Source organism: Haliaeetus albicilla, chromosome 15 (assembly GCF_947461875.1).
Source record: "Haliaeetus albicilla chromosome 15, bHalAlb1.1, whole genome shotgun sequence".
NCBI lineage: Eukaryota > Metazoa > Chordata > Aves > Accipitriformes > Accipitridae > Haliaeetus > Haliaeetus albicilla.
This window is the reverse complement of record NC_091497.1, coordinates 17,312,474-17,335,725: the sequence shown is the minus strand read 5'-3', so window position 1 is coordinate 17,335,725 and position 23,252 is coordinate 17,312,474. Positions and strand designations below refer to the sequence as shown.

The 23,252-nt window shown below is 36.5% G+C and overlaps 1 protein-coding gene across 7 annotated transcripts in view; it reads right to left on the bottom strand.

The window, feature by feature from the left end:
* Positions 1-18,631: 18,631 nt before the first annotated feature.
* The window catches only part of RBM26 (RNA binding motif protein 26), a 58,133-nt gene continuing 53,512 nt past the window's right edge, over positions 18,632-23,252 (bottom strand). For all 7 annotated transcript variants that reach the window (XM_069802477.1, XM_069802479.1, XM_069802484.1 and 4 more), the window contains 2 exons: positions 22,207-22,320; positions 18,632-20,746 (listed from right to left, as the gene is read on the bottom strand). In XM_069802477.1, the coding sequence (XP_069658578.1) occupies positions 20,657-20,746; positions 22,207-22,320 (204 nt within the window). In that variant the 3' untranslated portion in view covers positions 18,632-20,656. The remainder of the gene's footprint in view (positions 20,747-22,206; positions 22,321-23,252) is intronic.

Below are 23,252 nucleotides of genomic sequence, written 5' to 3'. Positions count from 1 at the left end.
ATTAGTTCTGGTGCTCATGGTACTACTTGTTTTTAATTAAATTACTAAATGAGGGATTACGTGCAGAGACTGCACTGATACTGTAATTGCTTCCAGTGATGAAATTCAAATTTCAAGCCGTGAGCTTCTGTAATACAAATGGATCCTTTATCTAGCCAGAATGTAGAGCTGCAGTCAGTTAAAAATAAAATAATAGCTTTATTCACAACGGAAGGGCTGTTCTGACATTAGCGTCATGATTGTTCTGTTCTTTTCAAATAAACATGCATCTAAACATGCACCCATACCGACGCACGAGTCGTACAGAAACTAGAGCTGAAGTTGTACAATAACAACAGCCGTCAGTTTTCTTCAGTTATAATCTGAGTATGAGACATAAGTATCCGTTTTAACAGATTCAGAGTTTGCAAAGGTAGTAAGGAGGGACATGAGCACATCTATTCTGACCCCCATATTAATACCAGCTACAGAACTTCAGTCAGTAGTTTCTGCATCATGTACAGTAATTTATGGTTGAATTACAGCACAGCAGTTAGAAAAGAGTTGCAGGAAGAAGATGCATCCTGCCCTTACAGGTCCTCAGTGCAAAACAGGCAGAGACGCAGGTTATTCCAAGACTCCAGGCTCAGGAGCTGAAAATGCTTGTGTGCAAGAGTGGAGCATGGGTATGGATGCTCACTCAACAGAGAATCGGCTGAGCATTGTTTTTAAGAAGACATCAAATCTTAATTTAAGAACTTCACATAAGAGTGAATCGTCATCTAAATTACCCTTGTTAAAATTTACCCACAAGGTTTGAAGAGATTTTCTTTACATCAAATGTGCCAAGTCACTACTCCACCTTCTTTTTTTTTTTTTAACTAAACTAAGAACTGCTTACATCTGTCCGTATAGGACCTATTTTTCAGCCATGAGTGCCATTTCTGTTCACACGTGTCTGCCCGTGTTGATCTGTGTGGCCGGACAGGTATGTTTATTTATATACATGTATCGTACACGTGCATTTCTGCACGTGCCTACTGGGAATACATCCATCCCCAGCCTCGCCACTGGTCGGAGCTGAGCGCCTAGAGCTGCAGCAGCCTCGTCTCCATTGGGCTGCCAGATTCTGCAACCCCTACAAACCTGTACTGACATTTCAACACGTGTTTTACAAACATTGAAGGCTTCTGGATTAACTGTGATCTAAAGGCACTATACATACAGAAGCGTAACAGCAGCGACCTTTGTTTTGTTCATTCACGTTGAAATGTCCCTTTTTCAATTCCTTTACTAACGCCTGCCTTTCGGCCACGACTACGTTTGTGTTTTAGTTTGAAAAGATATCTGGCAACTTACTCTTTTAGAACAGAAGAACTTCTTTCTCTAGGCTGGTAAAGTTCATCCGAGTCCAGAGGTAGCTTCTGCCAGACAGGTAAGAAATTTCGCTGTCGCCTCTGCTGTCCGTCTCTTTACAGCACAGGGGTGGCGTTACCCTAAGGAAAGCTGTTGAAATCAACTGCGCACAGCATATGCAGATCCCACTTATTTTATTATTCGTATTAACCTCAGCTCATTTTCATTTTATGTGAGTATTTTGATTCAGGTATAAGGCAGGTTTTATTATATGTTTTATTATTATTCTTCCACCTTACACCCTTAAAGGTCCCAGCGGCCTCCATTTCTACCATTTGACTATTTGCAGTGTTTCAAAGTAACCATCGGGTGCCTGTCCTTTTTAGCATCTAATTACACATTGTAAGGGCTTGATTACCAAAATGCATTAAACAATAATTAGATAAGGATAATTTACATCCAAACAATAAAGTTGAAAAGAACAATATAACTGGTAATTGGCCTTGACCAAGGTAAATAATGTCCTCTTTTTTATTTACATTTGGTTTTCCCCATAAACTGCCTACTGGGTTGTACAGAAGTAAGAGGCTAGCAAAAATCTGAATCCCCATCCATCAGTATTAATCTCACACTTTACTGAGGCCCCATCCATTTATCTTTCCGACACAAATTAGAAATTCAAGAGTTTTAACAAATGAGCCTGCAAATGTAAACTTATTAGGCCATATATTTTTACTACACACTGTGCAGTGCCCTCCACAAAGCTGTCCCTTCAGAGAGTGTTTTCCTATTTTGTGTTATTGATGGCAGCTAACTAATCACATTTTTAATGTTGTCTTTGGGGAGGGCTGTTTGAGTGAATGTGCAAACTAAACTACCCAGAATAAATCTACCTTATTAAATGCTTGAAATTATGTGTCTTTTACGATAAAGAAACTCTCGAGCATTGTTACATTTGCTAACCTTCTTTTTGCAGAAATCAAAAGACTGGGATTAATTAAAATAATACATCAAAACAGGGGTTTGTAGAGAACATGTCTGCGCGTGAGAGAAAGGCCAAGAAAAATTGGTTAATTGGTCTCTTCATCCCTGCTCTCTTTCCCTCCATTGAAATATCTTTAAAAATTGCTTTTAAACTAACCTTTTTTAGCTAAATGTTGTAATTATCTACGCTTTTGGAGAATTTACTAGTGAATGGATCAAAATGCAAACCTCGAGACACAGCCCTCCTCCTGCTCTTGTCACAAGAGTTTGTCAAAGCTTCGGCATAGCAGGGAGACTCTCTGAACAAAGCATTTCAGATTTTACAAAATCAGGTTATTTTACTGATAACTAATTCCTGAAAGTTTCTGTTAAGTTCTCTATCTGCTTTTTTTAAAGGCATGGTTGTTTGTATAAGTACATACATAAGTCTTTAAATTTGTATAATTTTAGAGAAGACTGGGAAAAGAAGGGACTGATCTGAATGGCATAGGCTTTTCTACAAGATCATGTTTAAAAGCTTTTAATATGCACAGATAAACACCTTTGACCAATGACATCCATGCTGTTTTATCTCATCATTCTTAGTGTTTAACAAAATGATGTAATTACTTCAAGGATCTTTATTACTTTGCTAAAAGGCGGGTTAAATCATTTTAACCAATGATCAGTAGAAATGCTAATTGCCCTTTTATTGCTCCCTTCCCAGCAGCAAATACAAACATGGATGATATCTGGATTCTTATCTTTAAAAATCGGGCATATTAATTGTTTCCAAGATTTGAGCAGTGAAGCTGGTTTGGTTTGGTCGGGACCTTTAGGACTGTTCAATGTAGTAAATTTCATTAGTGACTCCTATAGAAAAGGCAGAGAACATTTTCTGGTTTTCAGATAGGTAGGAAATGAAACTTGAGGACTAATGATTTTATTTTTTTTTAAAAAGGGAAATAGTAATTTTAAATATACTTCCTCATATAAAGGAAGGGTGAGAGTTTTACAAAGCAAGGCAGGGGATGAAGTTCAGTTTATTTACATGTGTAACAGTGCAGATGTCTATTTTTGCGCACTATTTAAAATCAGTTCCATTTGTAGCAGTCGTTTATAACAGTGGTTCCACGAAAATGAAAATCAAGCACCATAGTTCTTGATATCAGTCCAAAGGAAAAACAGCTTTAGCACAGGACAAGAGTAAGCCTTGTGAAAGGTACACAAATTTTGTCTTATTTTTCTATATTCTTGCTAAAATACTCCAGTTAGTCATTATTTCATTTCTTAATTAGACTTCAGATTCTTGTATCAACTGTATTTTTACATTAAATATATGGTTTTGCAGCTGTTGTCCCAAGCAATCTGCTTGTTAGATGTAGTCACATTTTTAGCAAATTACTTGAAATTCTGTTTGAATTTTTTTTTATATTATTAATATGTACCAACTGAGAATCCTGTAGATACCACTACAGTGGTAAAATTATCTAGCAGAATTTCAGAGCAATGAATATTCTGCCATTTCAATACAATATATATCCTATAAATAGCACTCTAATGCATACGAAATTACTAATACTGTTGTGTTGTCGAAACCCTATGGCTTGTGCTATAGAGGAGGTCAGGCAAGATGATCATAATGGTCCCATTTGGCCTTACGATCTATGAATTTCCAGGAGTTATAGGTATAGTTTAAGTGCACCCTCAGCATGAGTTGCCTTATTATTTAGCAGAAAAGGGGAAAAAGTAACCTTGTTCATGCTTATACTGTAATGCAGTAGGTCAACACACATTTTACCCATAGGGTGAATAAGTCTTTTTTCTTATATGAAAAGAACAGGCAATTTAACATATGTCTGTCTTGGCATATACCCACGGACCACGGGGATGTGTATGTGTAACCTCCTAATCCTTTCTGTGTGTGCTTATTCTTTTGCATTTAGCTATAGTCAAGAGCTAAGCTCATGGGAAAGGGGTCAGCTTTGTATAATAAAATACATTGGGAGAGATGAAGCAGTTGTCTCTCTTACATGCTGATGAAGTTACTTGCAATCTAAAGCAAAACAAAAAGCAAATTAATGGAAGTTTGTTTATTCTAACATCCAACCTAAGAGACTGAGATGAGGAGAAACCTTTATTTACCCAAGCAGACCTGGGAAAATGAGAAAATCCCCATGAATTGCACAAAGGTACTTACAGAAACAGGGGAGATTGTTTTTAATCAAACATCAATAGATATCTAGTTGAAGGATAAATGGAAAGTGTACATTTTATTAGAGCTGAGGGAATATGGCAAAACATTTTCCATTAGCACTTGTGTTCAAAATTTTAAACACATTTCTTGTCCTCACTCTGTTGTGTTTCTCTGACTTGCCTAGCAAAACATTTTATGGCTAAGAATATTAAAGGCTATAGAACTTGAAGAAATTTTGCAATGTAGTTTCTGAAATTATAAATCAGGCATTTACATCAAGAACTCAATTTGGAGAACTGCATGTTCACATTTACTTAGGAGACAGATGAACTCAATGAAGAAAGTTTAGAATCTAATTTCCTTTTTACAAACTGCCTTTAAGTCCTACTGTCCCAAGTATTTTGACTGATTTCTGATTTCTGCAAAACTTACCCTGAGAGCTGATACTTTGCTTTGTGGCTGTTACAGTTGTTCCCTTCCATTCTCCTTTTCTGGCACTAATTCAGAATAAATCTAACAATACACATAACTAAGTTCAGAGAGAGGTAAAGGAGGTGAAACAAGGGATGAGGATTATTTTTTTAATGAATAATTCCAGGATTTAACAATAAAATTTCCATGTTCTAATAAGTTAAATTAGAAACAAAACAAGACATTAATGTCTTGTTTTCTTGTTAAAATCTGAGAAAAAGCAGGGGACAGAATCTTATCCAATAAGCATAGTTCTTCCCAAGACCAATATGGTGCACGAGCCTAAATATTTAATTCAGTTCTACCAATTTTAACATATCTGTTTGATTTTCAGATCAAATTATTGCATGGTAAGAAGAGATAACAGTTTATCAATAGGTATTAACCCTACTGTTGAAGAATGGGGTAACTAAGGAATTTTTATTGTTCTCTTTATATGAAGAAAATGGGTTTTGAAAATGGTACCTATTTTCTTTAGCAGATAAATCTTCTGCCTCTTTGATCACAAAGATATCTCAGGACATTTCAGCTATCAGGATGTATTTTGCAAGTGGGAGAAGCTGGGAGGCAATATTATATTCACTATGGAACATCTTGCTGAAGGTTACTCAGAGTAACCTAAAAGATGTAATAACTTTTTTTTTTGGTACAACTTACCAGAGAAACGGATGAAAATATCCTACAGTTTTTAAGATACATCTTGATCAGTTTATGAAAGGGATTATGCCATATTGCTACCACTGTTATCAGTGAACTCTACTTGACATGAAGGTCACTTCAGGGACTCTCCCCTCTTCACCAACAGAATGAAATTAAATTAAAAAGGATTTTAAGCAAAATGTTTTCAATTTTATTTGTTAACAATATTTCAGTCATATCTGTTGACAAATTATTTTCTTCATTTGAAAACAATTATTTTGATATTTTAGAACTGCTAGAAAAATACCAATTGTTTGTATACATCTAAACACAGCTTTTCTTATCAGGTTGTTTTTAGAAGCTTTCAATGGTCTTTATAGATTTGTATCCACGATGTCCACGTTATCATCCACCTTCTTAAATTACGATAGTTATGGGCACTCATAGTATAACCAATGCCGATAACAAAGGGATGGATGATTTGGATATGTAGATGATTTGGTTTGCATTTTTGTATAGATAATCATTTGGCTGAACCTCCTCTCCCCTCACAAAAAAGCAACATGACATTCAGATGTTTTAATTGGTGACGTTTTGGTATACACTATAAGAAGTGATGTGTAAATCATACAGATAAGAGAAGGTGATCTGAAATAGAAGCATGACAGCAGTTGTAAGTACATTTGGAAAGCTATGTAAAAACCCAGAATTTTGAAAAATCACAATAATTTGAACAATACTTCATCCATGAGCTTTCAATGCCAGTTCAAAAATGGATCTTAATTTCAAATGAATACAGCACCTCTGTAATAGGCTGCCATGAAGTACTCAGAAATAAGGATGTGTTTTTATTTACTATTCCCTTTTGAGAAGAAAATCTTAGTCTTCATTTTGAAATAATATATGTTCCTCCTATATATAATCAGAAGCAAAGACATTTTCAGGGTTTACAGGAGGACAAGATAAAATGGCAAAATGCAAAGGCATATACCAGTAATAGACTGCAAAATCAATTTAAGAAGTGCAACTGCAGTTGTCTTTCCCAGGTTTTTAATTATGTGTTTGTTTGCCATGGTGGCCTAATTTAGTCAAGTAGATGAGCCAACATTAAAAGCTGGTAGGAGAGGTAAGTAATCCCCAGGGTGGGCTGCTTGTGTAGAGAGTTTAAAAGCTACATGTACAGAAGCAGAAGCCAAGGCAAATTTGAGAAGGGGGTCCACATGATAAACAGTGAAAAGCCAGCAAATCAAATTTTTCACAATTAGTTGAACAACAACTGTGACAGGTTCAGCGCTTAGCATTTTCATTTGTGTGCTCAAATTTGGTTATCCGTCCTCTTTTATGCAAATGTGATGTGACAGGAGAAGCTGGGAGCACTCAAGCAGGCCGATCACTCACAACAGGAGCTGGGTCTGTACAGCTGAGAGGCCTGGATTAAATGGACTGAGTGCTGATGGATAAATGACATAAGCCAGGCTGAAAGCCTCATGAAGTGATTTAGAACTTCCACAAGATGATGCCCAGAACATAAATTGTACTCTTATCCTCAAATGTAAAAATAGAGGGGAGAAAAACATCAGCTTCTGCTAGTAAATAACCATGCTTATAATCTCACTAAATCTAACATGCTTGTTGCCTACTAGAATACAAAAGTTGGGAAAACTACCTCTAATAATCGCTTATGCACCAACATGTAACTGTACAACTCACTGCGGTGTTTTTGTGCCTGCATGGGAGACCCGGAAAGCTGATTAGGCAATTAAAGCATTCACTCTACTTTGACGGATGGGAGCATGGCTGATGAAATACGTGTACAGGCACAGAAAATATTTTCACAATGTATGTGCAAGTAATTTGGCAACAAAAATTATCTGGTAAGAGAATTCTATCCTGCTGCAGAAGGTATAATAATTAAGGTGATATATTGTGCTAGAAAGCATACTTACACACGAAGGGCTAAAGGACGAACTATCTGTGTATAGCTCCCCCTTTATCAGTTTATAGGAAACTGCAATTCTGTAGGGTAGGCTTGCCAGAAAAGTATCATAGCTTACCCCTTCAATTACACCATTGCGTTATTGCTAGGTTAATTTTTAATTTAAAAATTAAGATGGCTAATAATACTTAGTGGATACTTCAAGAGACCTCCAAACCTTACTAATGATAGGAAAGTTTGAATATAATGGTCTATGCGTATTTCAACTTTAAGATTTTTATTCATTTTCTTTAATAAGGTTTCTTCCAACTCTGTATCTCACAAGACCATCATGTATTTTACACTTTTCATTAAACCCAACACTTACTATGGTCTATAGATCTTTGATTCCTAATTGCCATTTATTTGTATGTTAGCCAAAGCAATAGGATTTTTTTTTTAAGTACCCATTCTCTCTTTTAGCTAGTGACATTTATCGCTGGAGAGGATGGATTCCTTGCAGAACAGCGTTGTCAATTGTCACTGCCTTTCCAAAGAGCAGATCTTCCTCAAGGCCCCTCTGTCTACCAGTAGACCTAGATCCCTTTATCTCCTGCTGTTGGACAAAGCTTGGCATTTAAATATACTGCACAACTTGGACAGCATCTCAATTAGTAAAACAAAGAGGTCCAGCATATATCAGACACTGGAACGTTGTTGTCGGTACTATTAAATTGTTAGGCCTTAGCACCGCAGAGACCTGGATCAGCTATCCCAAGCCAGAGGCCATTCCTAGCAGAGAATGTGGATGTGGTTGTCCTGTTTTGAAGCCTAATAGTGTGTATGAGAGTTGTTCCATGCCAGTTGGCCTCAGCATCAGAGAACAGTCCCAGCCATGTTTAATTTACTAGTATTGATGTAGACTAAGAGGCTGAGTACCAACATTCAGACAGGGAACAAGACACTGAAATAACCTATGTCTCCGGTGAGTTCTGCTAAAAGCAAAAGCTACAAAGACATGCTGAAATGTGATAGTGCCGGATAGGCAGCAGACTAAACCACAGCGTGACTGCATGACATTAAGGCATTCAGAAGTCACCACAGTCTACCACCTTGCAAAATCTTCAGGCAAGGTGCTACAGGCAGGAGCAGTTGGTGTTGCAAGAACATCAATGGGCTTTTCTCACCACTCATTTGATTGTTGGGGTTGACGTACAAGTTGTAAGCAATCATTTGTCCTTTGTCCCATAAAAACTGTGTAAAATTCAGAATGGCCTGAGATACCCATATAATTTAAAATGTCATTCAGTATATTTGTAAACAAAAGTACAGAATTCATGCTGAGGGTTCCTAACACGTTATTCCTATAACCACTAAATAATACGAAACAGAGGGGCTAGAAAAGACTACTCACTTTTTGTTTGGACATTTAGAAGGAAAGAAACCGTTGAGTTCTTCAAAAGGCAATGTGTATTTTTGCAAGTAACAGTACATATGGTATTTGGGTACACTTTAGAGATTTGCATATGTGCTACTGTCAGCTTTGAGAACTCTTTAAATTGACCAGTGAATCCATGGCATTAAAAGTAGACAATTACTTTTGATTATGATTTTTGGACTCTAACAAAGATGTAAGATTACAGTCTACCTTTCCTTTCATACTAATATTTTCATTTTAAATGTTTTTGATTACCTGATTTTAGAAAGTGGTCATCAAAGCATACGCAACCTTTCTCAGATAAGACAGTACTTGGTAAGGCTCCTAACCCTTCAAATGTTCAGATCAGTTCCCAATCTGTTCAGAGAAAGAAGGGCAAGACAGGACCATTGATTCTTTGGACAGCTGGAGAGATATCTGAAAGGAGTTGGCACTGAAATGCTTTGCACTGCAAAAGTGCCCATTTCTTAAGATTCAATTGACACAAGAGGCTAGACCTGTACCTTCCAGCTTGCTCTGCAACCATGATGACCAAAGAGGATCCCCTACTACTATATCACAAACAATAGTTCATCATCTTTCAATTTCCCATCTGAAATTATGATCTGCCCATTAAGCTGCTCATGTAACTTATTCCTAGCTTGTTCACTCAGACAACTGGGTTAAACAGTTTAAACAACAGGAAAGATCCATTACTTGACTTGTTTAAGCTAGCCTACCTAACTTGGACAAACAGGTTTGAACACACAAACACCATTTGACTGGAAAAGCAGTCTTTCAAAACAGCAACTGACTGACGACACAACATGTTCCATAGGGATTCATAATAAGGAACACTGAATGCTGCAATCCCTAAGCCATCCAGAGAGAACCACCAAACTCAGGTTTCTCTAAACTGTTAGGTATCTTGGATGCTACTTTAAAGTTCCAGATGGAAGCCTCTGCGAAAACACAAGGCAGAGAACCAGTATTTCCTTGAGCGATTCTGTGGATTTAGCAGTATTACCCAAATGTTTATAACAAGTCTTTTCTCTTCTGCAACAAACAAGGCTACCCATAGGTGTGGCAGACAGTGAGTGGATGAATTGCAGGAAAGGAAACATGCACATAACCAATTGTTTGGCCAAGAACTTGAAACCTCAGCTTCCATCTGCCTCAGCACCTCCTTCTAGTAATTTAATACTGGTAGTTTGTTTCACCAACACCCAATAAACTTCAGTATGCTGCCTAACCTAATCGCAAGTCCTACAGCACATGGTACATCCCTATACTTAATCTGCTTTCTTCCCACCCACTTGGTTCCCTGACTGGCTAAAGTCCCTAAATGTCAGAATAGTTTTTGTTCCCTTCCAATGGTTTAGCTTGTCTACACAGATCCATTAGAGGCAACGATCTCTTCCTGCTGCAGCCTAGCCTCGGGGCTGTTGTACCCAGCTGGCAAACCCCAGTTCTCCTAGGAAGCGCCAGCGTGGGCACTGTGGCCCTGCCGCACGACGAAGCGTCTCCCACGCAGCCTGCTGCTGCGTTAGCACTGCACTGACACACAGGCCTCGTCAGCCTCTGACTCAAGACTACTGTACTCACAATAAGCTAAATGAAGGTCCAAAAGGTCTGACAAAATTCTTCCAAGGCTTCTCACACCTCCTTTGGAGGTGATCTTTGACTCATCCAAGGCTGCCTTTCCCACCCCATCACAACCACTGAGCCATACACGAAAAGGAGCCAGAGCTCCCACAGCAAAGTCCCTGCTTATAAGGCTGTTAAGACTACGTTTTTACTGACTTCCAAATGGGTACGGAGGGTCAGCTCAAATGCAGGGCCATGCAGCTTTCAATTCCGCAGGTCACTCTTGAACCACAGCATGCCTTGTGTTTCTGAGGAGCCTGTGCAAGTGCGATGCTTCTGTCCTCAATTGCTCTTCTGATCTTCGGCTTCCACGTTCTGCTCACTAAATGCTTTGTTAAAGGTTTGTCCTAGCTCCTGTAAACGGGAGGAAAAGAAAAACCAAGAGCTGAAGCCAAACACGTGTGAACCAAGAACAGCACAGTGGTGCCGGTGTTTCCAGTGGAAGTAGCTCAGGTTGAACCAGACCTGTGGGATGAAGAGCTCTACTGATCCCAGCTCCTCACTCCTGCCCCAGCACCCCCCACCACTTACATCTTCTCAGCCGCCTGGCGAAGTAGGTTAGGAAGGTAATTCAGTTGGACTACCTCATTTTTAAAAGCATAGCCCAGCTCCTCAGTTACTACATTATCACACAAATACCTGCTGTGTCAAGCACAAAGGACGGGCAGGAGCGACCAGTCAGGGTCATCTTTAATGCTGGCATGGAACAAGACTATTTATGAGAACATTCCACACAACTTAGTCCTGGCCGTGAAAGAGTTACTACTGCTTTATCTAGAAAATGAGTTCTTGAAAAACACTGTAAAGTTCAGTAGTGGGCAGAAATTATTTCACAAAAAGATTCAAAAGCTAAAAGATAGCTCAGTATTTGTTAATTCAGAGTGACTCCAGAGAGTAATTCATAAGCTTCTAAATTAATATTTTTAAGGAGGTCATAAAATGTGAACTTTAGTAACTGCTACAGCCAATCAAGCTGCCATCAGTTCTGCCTTAGACTACTAAAACACTAGTAATTACCTACTCAAATTACTTTAAAAGTTTAACAAAAGCTTATCTACAGATAGTAGCGTAGCATGATATACTGCCATCTTAAAAATTGCAGTATAGTGAATGTTACTGGTTAATCTTTTTATTATTTCAGATTCCAGTTTCTATAACTTATTCCCCTAATAAAAACCTATTTCTTCAGTGTTTTCCTGGCAAGCTGTCTTCAAAAAATTCAATACATAGTAAATTTGCAGAGGAGGGCCAGTACAAAAGCAAACACATCAGTGTTTTCAGTACAGGGAGCATTACAGTGAATGAGGATTGAAAAGAAATAGCACTTAAACTCACTGACTTGAAAGGATGTTTAGAGATAGTTCAACACAGAAACAGAAGAAACTGATATATTTTAAATTATTTTAATATTAAAGTTATCAAAACATAAATTTAGTGAAGACATACCAATAATATTGTGAGAAGTTCACCAATACAAAACTGCAAATACAGACAGCATTAACCTGTTAAAAGTTAACAAGGTCTAATGGTGACTTATGTTCCTTAATTTGTCACTATGTATCGACAGAAAAAAGTGCGCAGTTTCTTTCTGCTATACTGCCAATACCCTTACCTAATTTCTAATACAAAAAGTATTTTGTAATTCAGGTCAGGCAGTAAGTCTGCTGACCACACTTTGCGCAAAACCATCTCTCAGCTTCTTCTACCATAAAGGCTACTGCTATTGCTCTTTGGTCTTTAAGCTCACATTTTTCAGTAACAGAATATTCCCACACATATATGTCACTGCATCACAATAATACATCTAAATACACTATGTACAGGATGTTGCTTCTGGGAACAACGACTTTCAAACTCTTAAAATCAGAAAATGCCTTTTTCAGATTCCAAAAGGTAGCTTTGCAAACCAGCTGAGGAAAATTTTTTTACCACAGCAAAAAATCCCAACAGAAGTAGCTTGTAGGACCCCCAGTGTTCAGATGCCTGAATATTGGAAACAAATATTCAACAATTATTGACTTAGTATTTTAAAAGTAGACAGATTTCCCCCCCCCCCAAAAAAAAAGGTACTGAATAAGTGCTTCTGGATATAGCAGCAAAAGAAGTTTTGTATTCTCTCTGTAGAAAGAGCAACCCATTTGAAAGGTGTTCCAGTAGATAAGCAGTTACGGTTCCATAACCAGGCCCGTTCAATCACTAGAATAATGCATGGAAGCAAAGTTTTCAGGTATAAGCAGAGAACACTTCCCTTCACTGTAAGAATTTGTTTGAAAGACAGTCAAGGTTTTAATTACTCAGGTATAGAAACTCCATCTTTGTGAACATCTGCACTGTACAATTCTATACTGCAGCAAGGTTTTCTAAACCTGCTCACTTGCTGCCTACTGGGTTTTTCTACTTTTTGTTTGGGGTCTTTTTGTTTTGTTTTGTTTTTATAAAACGTGCAATTTCACTTAACCTTACGCAACTTTTTTTGTCTTATACATGAAGGATGGTGCGGCCTATGGGGAGTTTTGAAAACAGCAGCAATAAGAAACGTTAAGATTGTAGAACTTTGCAAATAAATAGTATCCTACCACTCCACAGTTTTCTAAGGTAAAATATTACCATGGAGAATATAGAAGGAAAAACATAACTAAAAATTGTATAAAAATACATATGAACATAGTACACCTCTCCTATTTGCTACCAAACTGGTAGAAATAGCACATGGGGGATATATAATTTTAAACATTATCTAATACCTCTGTGAGAGCAGCAGCAGATAAACATTAATTACCTATTAGATCTGAATGCAAACAGATAATTGTGATAAATAAAACCAAAGAATATTTTCAACGAGAATTTATCTTCTCACAATCACTTCTGGTGAGCAAGGTTTCCATCTTTAAGCGAACTCAAAGATACTGACTTCTTGGAAGTTTCCCAGCATTTTATGATGTCTGCCCACAGGTGATGATACAGCTGCCACCTTACAAGAAAAAAGAGAGCATGTAATAATCTCCACATAGCTGAATTTGTGAGTTAGGAGGAACGTTAACAAGATTTGTGGTATCTCAGCACTTTCTGATATCGCACTACTGACTGCGAGGGAAAAGACGACAACACAGAATGAGTCACATGCTCATCCTGCATGTTGTTGGCCTAAACGTTAGTTGTGCACGTGGATGTTGCACATTCAGAGTTGCAAGCGTAGAGATGCGTGGGCTACCAGTAGCTTCCCGATGCACTTGGGCAAGACAGTAACAGACAGTGTATTGGAAGTACCAGGACGAACAAGTATTCCATATCATAGTTGAAAAATTGTTTCATGTAGTTACACTGCACCAGCCGGTGGAGCTACAGCAGTAATTCTTTGATGCATTTAACATGAGTCTACCACAAAGCACATAACTGGCTACAGTGGTAAAATTTCTTCACACCGTGTCAGGTTGGCAATTTCTTCTGTAGTTTATATAAAAATGTATTATTATCTGCCATTTCTGCCCCCCCCCCTTTCCAGCAATGAGTTTTAGCTTTCCATTCACTGCATAGCTCCTATTCTAGAGCACAAAAAAAGATTAATATTTATGAAAAGCTTTGACAAACAGGATGCAGCTACCCAAAGTTTTCTATAACTTCAACTGTAATCTATCAAAACCTAATTCAACTCCCAAAGCAGAAAAGGAGATGATATATGCCTGTTGCAACACAGAAATGTTCTTCTGGTTTATTCAGATTTAAACACCTGGAGTCATGTTTTATCATTGGTACCTAAATCCAAAGAGAGATACTTTTTTTCAGTTCGCACAAATAGAATTTCTGCTGACATGGTAGAGATGTATACAGGTTTCTGCAAGAAATGCAAATATTAGTATGAGAACTGAAACAGGAAAAATATCACAGAAGTGTTGAAATGGGAGCAAATGACTTTCAGTTACTGTTTCACTTGTGTAGCTATAGTGCCCTCTAGCAGTCGAAAGAGAAAATACAGGGCTTTATCTCAAGGAAAAAAAAAAAATCCACAAAATCAGAACTGCCTTTTTTTTTTTAAGCAGAGAAAGGACAGTTTGCAAATGTGAGGAAGAACATTTCTTCATGTTAAAAACAAGGTACTTTAATGGAAAGGACACTTCTCTCAGCTTTTATGCAACAGAATCCTGCAAAACTGGGAAGCTCTGTAAAAGGAGAGTTCTTGTACCCTAAAGGCATTTCCGTGCTTCTGTAGATCTCACCTACACCGTATATGCATTAGCAACATGCACAGGATTTTGGCAAAAGGATATACATTTTTATATGAATAGATCAACATACATTTTTCTGAAGTCTTTGTTTTCCCTACAAGGAGGAAACATTTTGGCTCAAACATCTTTATTGCACAAAATTCTGTGCAAGATGAAGAATAAATTATGACCTTTAAAACCTAAGAAAGTTTTATTTCCCTAGAGAGCAAATTATTGTATAGAGAGAAGAGTTAGTGTGCCTTAGAGCTGAGAAATTTTCTGTCTAGCTGCAGATCATTAGGAAAACGTTTTGGATAAGTTAGTGTTTCTTTTTTCCTTTGCATTTAAAAGAACATTAAGCCCAAGAAGTATAAGTCATTCTTTAGCAACTAGGAAATGGTCATCTCCACTGTTTGAGTCTTGAGGTCTGTAAATAACATTTCTGATTTCAAATAATCTCCATAGCTTGCCATCATGCACAATCATACCAGTTTGCTTCCTTTTTTTCCCCTTCCTTTTTAAAGAAAAGTATACACTAGAAGATATAAAAAGATCTGACTTTTTAAAGAAAATATTTACCCATCAAATTACTATCCAAAAAATCTTATGTGAAACTGCAACACAGAAAATAGCGTGAAAGAGTAAAAAGACAATTTTACCCTCTCTGCATCCGAAAGGTCAAAATAAAAAAAAAAGTCTACTGCAGATGTTTCTCAGAAAAATGAATTTTGAAGAGTACATGCCTCAAAACTTTTTTCTCCCAGTTGCTGACAGGGAAATACTAAAATCCAGCATCAACTTGCACAGATTTGCTTAATATGGTATTCCAGTCTTCACCAGAGAAAGGTAAGAAACTGAATTAGTCTGTTGTGCTAACAAAGCAGGAAGGATCTTGGAATTTAAGAATTCAAACTGTAACATCAAAACTATTATAAGATACCACAGAGTCAGATGAGATGATTTTCAAAGACATCAACTGGTCTCAGGATGACAAGCTTACTGTAAGAAGAAAAACAAAATTAATCTTCACTCACATGGACAAAGAACAAAGTACCAACATTCAGATAAACTTTAGCATTAACACATATAGAAGGACTTTACAAATAACAAGCCATTAGGAAAAAAAGAAATTTCTTGTGCAGTATGTTCTTGAAATCCTTCTCATTAGAGCTCCAATTAGATCTAAAGAGAATTCAAATAAAAGACTGAAACACCAAAGTCTATTTTTGTTGCAACTATTTTTGATGTCTACAGATTTAAGACATGGTTCAGAATAAAAAATGCAGGCATATTAAAGTAAAAAATGAAAATAATTATTTTATAAAACTACAGTATTTAGGCAACTGTGTGACAAGCACACTAACATCTTTATAAAGGTCTACATCAGTCCACAAAAACTAAGAGTTCGTTTTCACCAAAGATCAGTTTACACCTATATTGGCTCAATTGAAAAAGTTTTGGGTTTTTTTTGTAATCTTGATCAAGAACTTCTACTTTGTCTGACTTAACAGGTTCATTTGAAAGTAATCAAGTGCTGTAACATCAGTACAGTAAGAAACAGCTCCACTCAGAACAGGATGATGAACAATCAAAATTGTTCAGATTTTTCACACTTAGGGTTTTTTCCCCACAAACCCCTCAAATTTCTGCTATTTGTTACAGTTGTTCTAATCTTGTTAATTGTAACTTATCTGCTAATTGTAATAAAAGGTAAGCGATATAGGATTAAATCCAACTACATCTTTAGTTGCAACATTAAGACAGTGTTGAATTACAGTAAATGAGGTGCTTCATTGAAGGTCTCTTCCCCTTTATGTTACTTTGTGTATTGGTACAACAGTAGTGTATGACTTGTGGTAGAAAAAAAAAAAAAAATCCCCTGCTCCTCCCCATCTGTTTTTGGTGAGACCTACGAGTTCAGGGATTAGTTAAAAAAACACAGGAAACATGCAGAATCACTTCCTTGAATCAAAACCAATTTCTTGTGCATCTCTTTTATGCTCATGAGACAACTGACAATTACAAATTGCTCATTCCATCTAAAACACCCTCAAATAAATGTACAGTTTTTAGAAGTTATCTAAGGGCTGACAAGAATAGTAAGCTTAGTCCGTTTGAGGACCTCTTCAGAGTAGATGGTCAACAACAAAATCAGATGTTTTAAATCAGGTACAGTCATGCTACGCTGTTCTCAGATACCCAAGTTACCTGGGTAATCATTTTTAACTCCTTTTCTAGTTAAGGAATAGAGACTGTTTTCAGACTGTGGTTTAGAACAGAAACCTATTTTAAATGCTTGAAGTTACACCAATACTTTTCAACAGGTGCTTTTTCTATTTAAGAAATAGCCCTGCTTAGACTTGTTTGTAAACTAAGTCCTGTACCTTTGTCTTTCACCAATAACTTGTATTTCTTCTATGGCTTTTCTGATTTGAAATAAGTGAGTTTTAAGAGAAGAAAAAATACGAATGGCACTGGCCATAAGTAATGTTTGAAAGAGGTTTTCTTGTTACTTTATTGTTTTGTAGACAAACTGTAATATAGTCTGAAATACTGAATCCCATTATTTACATTTTTTTGTAGCTCAACCAAATGTGGTTTACTACAATATTGTCATTGAACTACATGTCAGATCACATCTTGCTCAAGCCCTTTAGCACCTAGCCAGAAAAGAAAATACCTTCTTAAATGTTTACCTTTTTTTCTACAGAAATTTTGAAAAGCTGTCTGGGGAAAACCAAGGTAACCCTGCTCTTGGTGTTTCAGACTAGGAAAACCCATTTGCTGAACTGTTAAAACAAACAATGATTTAGCTAATCACAGTGGAGGCATACTTGGGAATGCATTCAGAAGGATGAACTAAATAAGGGAAGGAGTCAACAGGATGCTTGGTTTGTTGATTCAAACAAGGAAGGATGGTGCTTCAGGTGACAACAGATTTCACTGAAGGCTATGCTAGTAAGGATGTGACTGAACTGAAATGACAAGAGTTGGCTAAGGTAGTAGCAAAAAAAAGGAAGGGGACAGCAGAGCTAGACAAGGAATACAGGGACAGAGCAAGCCAAAGAGAAATCAAATCAAGAAAGTAATTTGGTAATGACTGAAATACATACAGAATCCATTTAGATTGCAACCAGGACACCGTTCTCTTACCCTGAATGACTTATGCTGAATGGCATACAATCACAGATTAGTTTTGACTGAAACAAACATTTGTGTTTGTTTCTTAAAGCGAGAGCAAACCAAGCCATTCTGATCCAGGTGGTTTTCAACCATTCAGAGTTCAGAATGTAACAGCAGGGGACAAAACACATGCCAGTAAGAATTCCCCCCGACACCTTTCATTGATGGAAGTTTGCAGGAGGAAGGTGGTAAAAAGAAGTTTAAAAGGTTTCATCCCCTTACAGGTAGACCAGGGTGCAAACATGTATTAAGAAATGAATCGTGCACGGATGCATTACCAGGCTGAATTCAAAACAAGCAGGCAAACTTGGAATACCAATTTTAAAATTATGTGATACAGTAATTTCAGATGATTCATAAGAAGCATCCATGTAAAGAACACGCTAGTAAGTTGTCATTAGTTTTGCAGTGACTGCAGACTGTCATGAGCACTGCAGATTGACTGCAGTGAAAAGGCAGGTTTGAGCATGCCACACAACCACCTTAAGGCAGCATGCACAGTCCTTTCCTGTGCTGTACCTGTTCTGTAAGCCAACACACAAAAAACTTCCACCTCCCAGACTGTCAATCTGGCACCCTTCAGATGTACTAAATTATTGAAAAAAGAAAAGTAGGAAAGCTTGTATTTAATTCGGTGAACTAGAACAGCTCATTCAGAGCACTGGATAAAAAGGTTCTTAAAATATTTTATTTTGCCTGACATTCAGTGTAAAAGGAAATCAATTTCCCAAATACAATTCCTTATGGCAAGATTTAGAACTTACTGTAACAAGCATGGCAGTCAGTTGTGAAATTTCAATGTGAAACTAAGACTATACAAAAATTTTAAGTGCCTATTTTTGCAACAAGATATACATACACACAGGGACATAGGGGGGAAAAAAACCAAAACCAAAACCAAACAAACAACCACCAACAAAAAAACCCCAAAACAGGATCCAGGTCTCAAAAACCCCTCAAATAATTGAAAAGCACAGAACAAAAGTCCTACAGCCGGAGCTCTTCTCTCTGGGATACTACTACCTCCTACTTTCCTCCATTCCTATCTTGGAATTAAAAAAAAAGAAAAAAAAAAAAAAGGCAGAGACATGCTTTACAGCAGTTCTCCCCCACCTCCCCCCCCAAAAGACAAAAACACAGACTAAAGAAAATATACTGTTAACTGAAGTACTATCCCCTGCATCTATCTGATAAATGAGATAGTGGTTTTATGCTGCACTCATTAATGAGTTGATGGGGGAAAAAAAACCACAACAAAACCAAAACCCCAAAACTCTAATAATTAATGAATGAATTTTCTTTTGAAAACAGACCAGCAGAATGCCACTAAATGGAAATAAAAACAAGTCTTGCTGGTGAGAGAGGTCCTTTGTAGTAAAGGACTACGCAGTTCCCCTTCCTAAGAAGAGGGGAAACTTCAGACCTCAGGTAACAGAACACCCCATTAGAAAGAGCCAATGAAGTACTTCTGTGGAGTATATTAACATTTCATGTATGTACATTTTTAAAGGGTGAATATACTCTATAGTGTGAACTTAGTATCTGCTGAATGTTACTTTTGAAATGGAAAAATGTAATCATAGAAGTACAGGAATAAAAAAGATGATTTAGTGCGAGTAGTCAAATTTTTTAGAATAATACCTACCAAATATTCCACTTCTCCTAATGTATTTTTCTAAATTACGTTTCAGTACTGTATGTATTTTTGTGGGATCAAATTTTCTTCTACAGTTGCACAGTGCAGGGATACAGAATAAATACCTTATTATTGGAATATTACTCTATTTACCGTTTGACTTAAATCAGTTTAAAATTCAGAAGACATCCAAAAGCTTTTATGCAACAGAGTACACCTGTGTGTTAATGTAAATGAAACATCATTATGTTGAGGTTTTTTTTATATTCAATACTCTTTTAGCATTAAGTGATAGTGATTAGAGCTCCTTTTGTGAATATGGGGGTGGGGGTTGCCATTTGGAATGGTCTTTTTTCTTTTCTTTTTTTTTTTTTTCCTTTCTTTTTTTTTTTTTCATTATGAAGGACCATTGCCTTTTTTGGTTATTGCTTTTTTTTTTTTTTTTTTTTTTGAAGACCATTCCATTTCTTTATTTTTTAACATCTTAAAGTCATAAGGACTTATATGCAAAGCAGTCATACACTTTATCATTAAAACCCATAGGTAAAATACGTACACAAATCCAACAAAAGGCTAGTACATAGTAAAGCCTAAGCATACTACTATGCAATATTATGAATACATAACTTTAGAGACTTCGGTTTAGTACTGTTATCTATCCATTTCTGAAAACATTCACAAAGATTTTAAATGCAAATTTTCATTCCGTATCTGGAATAGAACAAAAATTATCTATGTTATAACAACTTTTGGTCATTTGTGTTTGACCAATTCGGTAAATTACAAAGAACCCAAAGAATTCTGTAACTTTCTGTAGAACTATGTAATAAAAACATTGCATATGTTCCTAGTATGATGTCTTTAGCAATCATTTACTGAAATGTAACTCAAACATCAATCTCTCAAAACGTATAACTGACCAGCTGCTTTTTAGTCTATATCTGAATCCAACTTCATCACAAAACCCCTTTTAATACAAAGATGCAGAAGTACATTAGGTAATACTAATGCAACACAGGTGCAGTTCTAGCATTGTCATTGATCAGTTGAATCATCTTCTCCATGAACGAGATTCGTTATCCTCCTCCTCTTCATCATCATCTTGAAGCAGCGAGTCATCCACCAAAGATTCTTCCTGAAACTTCAAGAGAAAAACATGACACTCTGTTACATCAGAAAATTTTAAAGATCAAAAGGCAAAATACAGATCTCTAAAACTTGTGATTTAATGAAGAACAAATTTATTTTTTAATAGATAAACAGTAATGGTTTCAAAAAAGTATACTGCATGCATATGTATTATATTAATAAATGGCAAACGAAACATATTTTTTTTCTTTTCAGTGGACTTCAAAATGACCAGGACATATGCACCTCATACTTAAATAGCTCTTCTGATTCTTCAGCATAACATTCACGCCCAAGCTGCAATGTTCCCATGAAACTTAAGACGCTATACTGAAAACTAATGTTAGTTTTTGCACATTCAGAGTAACTATGCCTGTTTTCATCCAAGAGCTTAATCCACCTGTGCCTGAGTAGCAAAAAGGTTGAATCTGAGACATTTTATTTTGACAGCTTAATCAAGCTTAAAACCAATATAAAGGTTTAAAAGATCAGGGCAGGGAGACAGGTATTTACAGAAATTTAGACAAAATATATTAATGTATTTTCAATTTGTTTCAGTAACAACATAGTAATTTGATAGACTTCACAACCCCCTGAACATTTCAGGTCAACAGTTACAGGCTTCAGAGAGGCAAAGTTAAAAAAAGAAAGATAAATAGTGAGTTGTTTTAAATTTTTATCTACATATAGGCAGGGGCGTATATATAAACTATCCCATCTCAGAACTTTTTTAACAATTGCACCTATCACAGCAATTTCTGGACAAGGATATCCTGCCCTAGCAAAATCTCCCAGCTGTTAGACACAAGTTATGGTCTTCCTTGCTTATTTTCTTCTCATCCCAGTAACTGTAGTTTTTTGCTACAGAACTTCCAAATTCAACAGGGAGGTGTGAAGGTTGACTGGTGAAGTTAGGGAGCCTTCTGGAGAGATGTGAAGCTGTAGGCTGAAGAAAGCCTATAACTAAGCCTTCTCTATTTCTACTAGGCTCTTTTACAAAGGGAGAAACTACTACCTGCATTACTTTTGCCTACAGAAAGTGCATTTTAAAAAGCAGCTCTGTCGACACCTGACCTGTCTGTCAATGTATGCTTGGATACTCTAAGCCAGACTAAACCACAGAAGCTTTCTGAGGACTTAGCCTCTTCCCCTGGTCCAGGTCTGCTGGTCTAGATGTCCAGCAGGCTAAAATACAACAGGTATATGACCCCTTCCATGTTCTAGATATATCCTATAAAGTTTTTTGTTCTGTAAGAAATGAAATATTTCTGCAAGGGAAAGTAAAGTATGTGGACTTTTGACAGCCTAGAAAACAAGAAATGTATTTATAGATAAATACACATTCTGATAACAAAACATAAGTTAGATTAAAAAAATAGACCTATGAATCAACAGACCATTTTCTTTTGAAAAAGCTACACTATCTCATCTTAAAAAAGAAAAATGAAAGAAAAAAAGAAAAAGCAAACTTACTTCTTCTTCATCAGGTTCAGCTTCTTCTGTTTCAACAGCTGACATACTAGCAACAGGCTTGTTCCACGCCAACTTTAACTCTTGTCCTTTAAAACGAGATCCATGAATTGCAGCCTAAAACAAGTTTAAACGTTTTAGTTACATATTTCTTTGTCAGGGGAAAAATTAACTTCAGTAATACTTAAATGCCAGAAATAAACCAACAGCCTGCTTTTTCAAAAGAAAATTCTAGTTGTAATATGTTCTTACTGAATTACTGTTAACAGGTTAAAACAAAACAACTTCATTTACTGCACATGGAATTCACACATCCTTTCAGGAAAAGGATCAAAATATATTCAGAAGAAAATAAGCTTGGAAAACCATAAATCATTTGGTAATGTGGGTAACATACTGAACCAAAACCTTGCTGGTTTTTAGTATTACCTTGATGGGTTTTTCTCCTTTCAAAGTTGGACACAAAATTGTTAATGCATAACTTACTGGAAGAAGAAAGACATCCCACAAATACAAATGATTTACTATATTAAAAAAACCAAACAAACGAAAACAACCAAACAACTCAAAAAGCCCCTTTGCGATTACAACTTAACTTACTGGAAAACATTCCACTTCCTGTAAAGCCGTTGTAATTGAAATGTAAAAATTTTTAACTTATGGGATATTGATGCCTTTCTAAGTACCAGCTGCATTAAGTGGCTGCTTTGGAAATAGTATGTTCAAATTAAAGTAACATGAATGAGCATAAATCAGCGTTAGCAACATTCCGAAATAACCGTCATGGTCACAAAAGATTTATAGTACAATCTGAAAGCACAGCATAATGTGAAATGTAGAAACAATTACATGTTCAATGACATCTGAACATGAATTGTGTGATATTAAAGTCCCCAGGTATAAATTTTAAATCTGTACATATAAATTTATGATAAATTTAAAAGATTCTATGCTTATTAAAATGCAGCTCAGGAGCTTTTTGACCATGGTCTCATCACAATGTCACACAACTAGAATTTTTAAAAGTACTTATATGTGACATTTAGGTC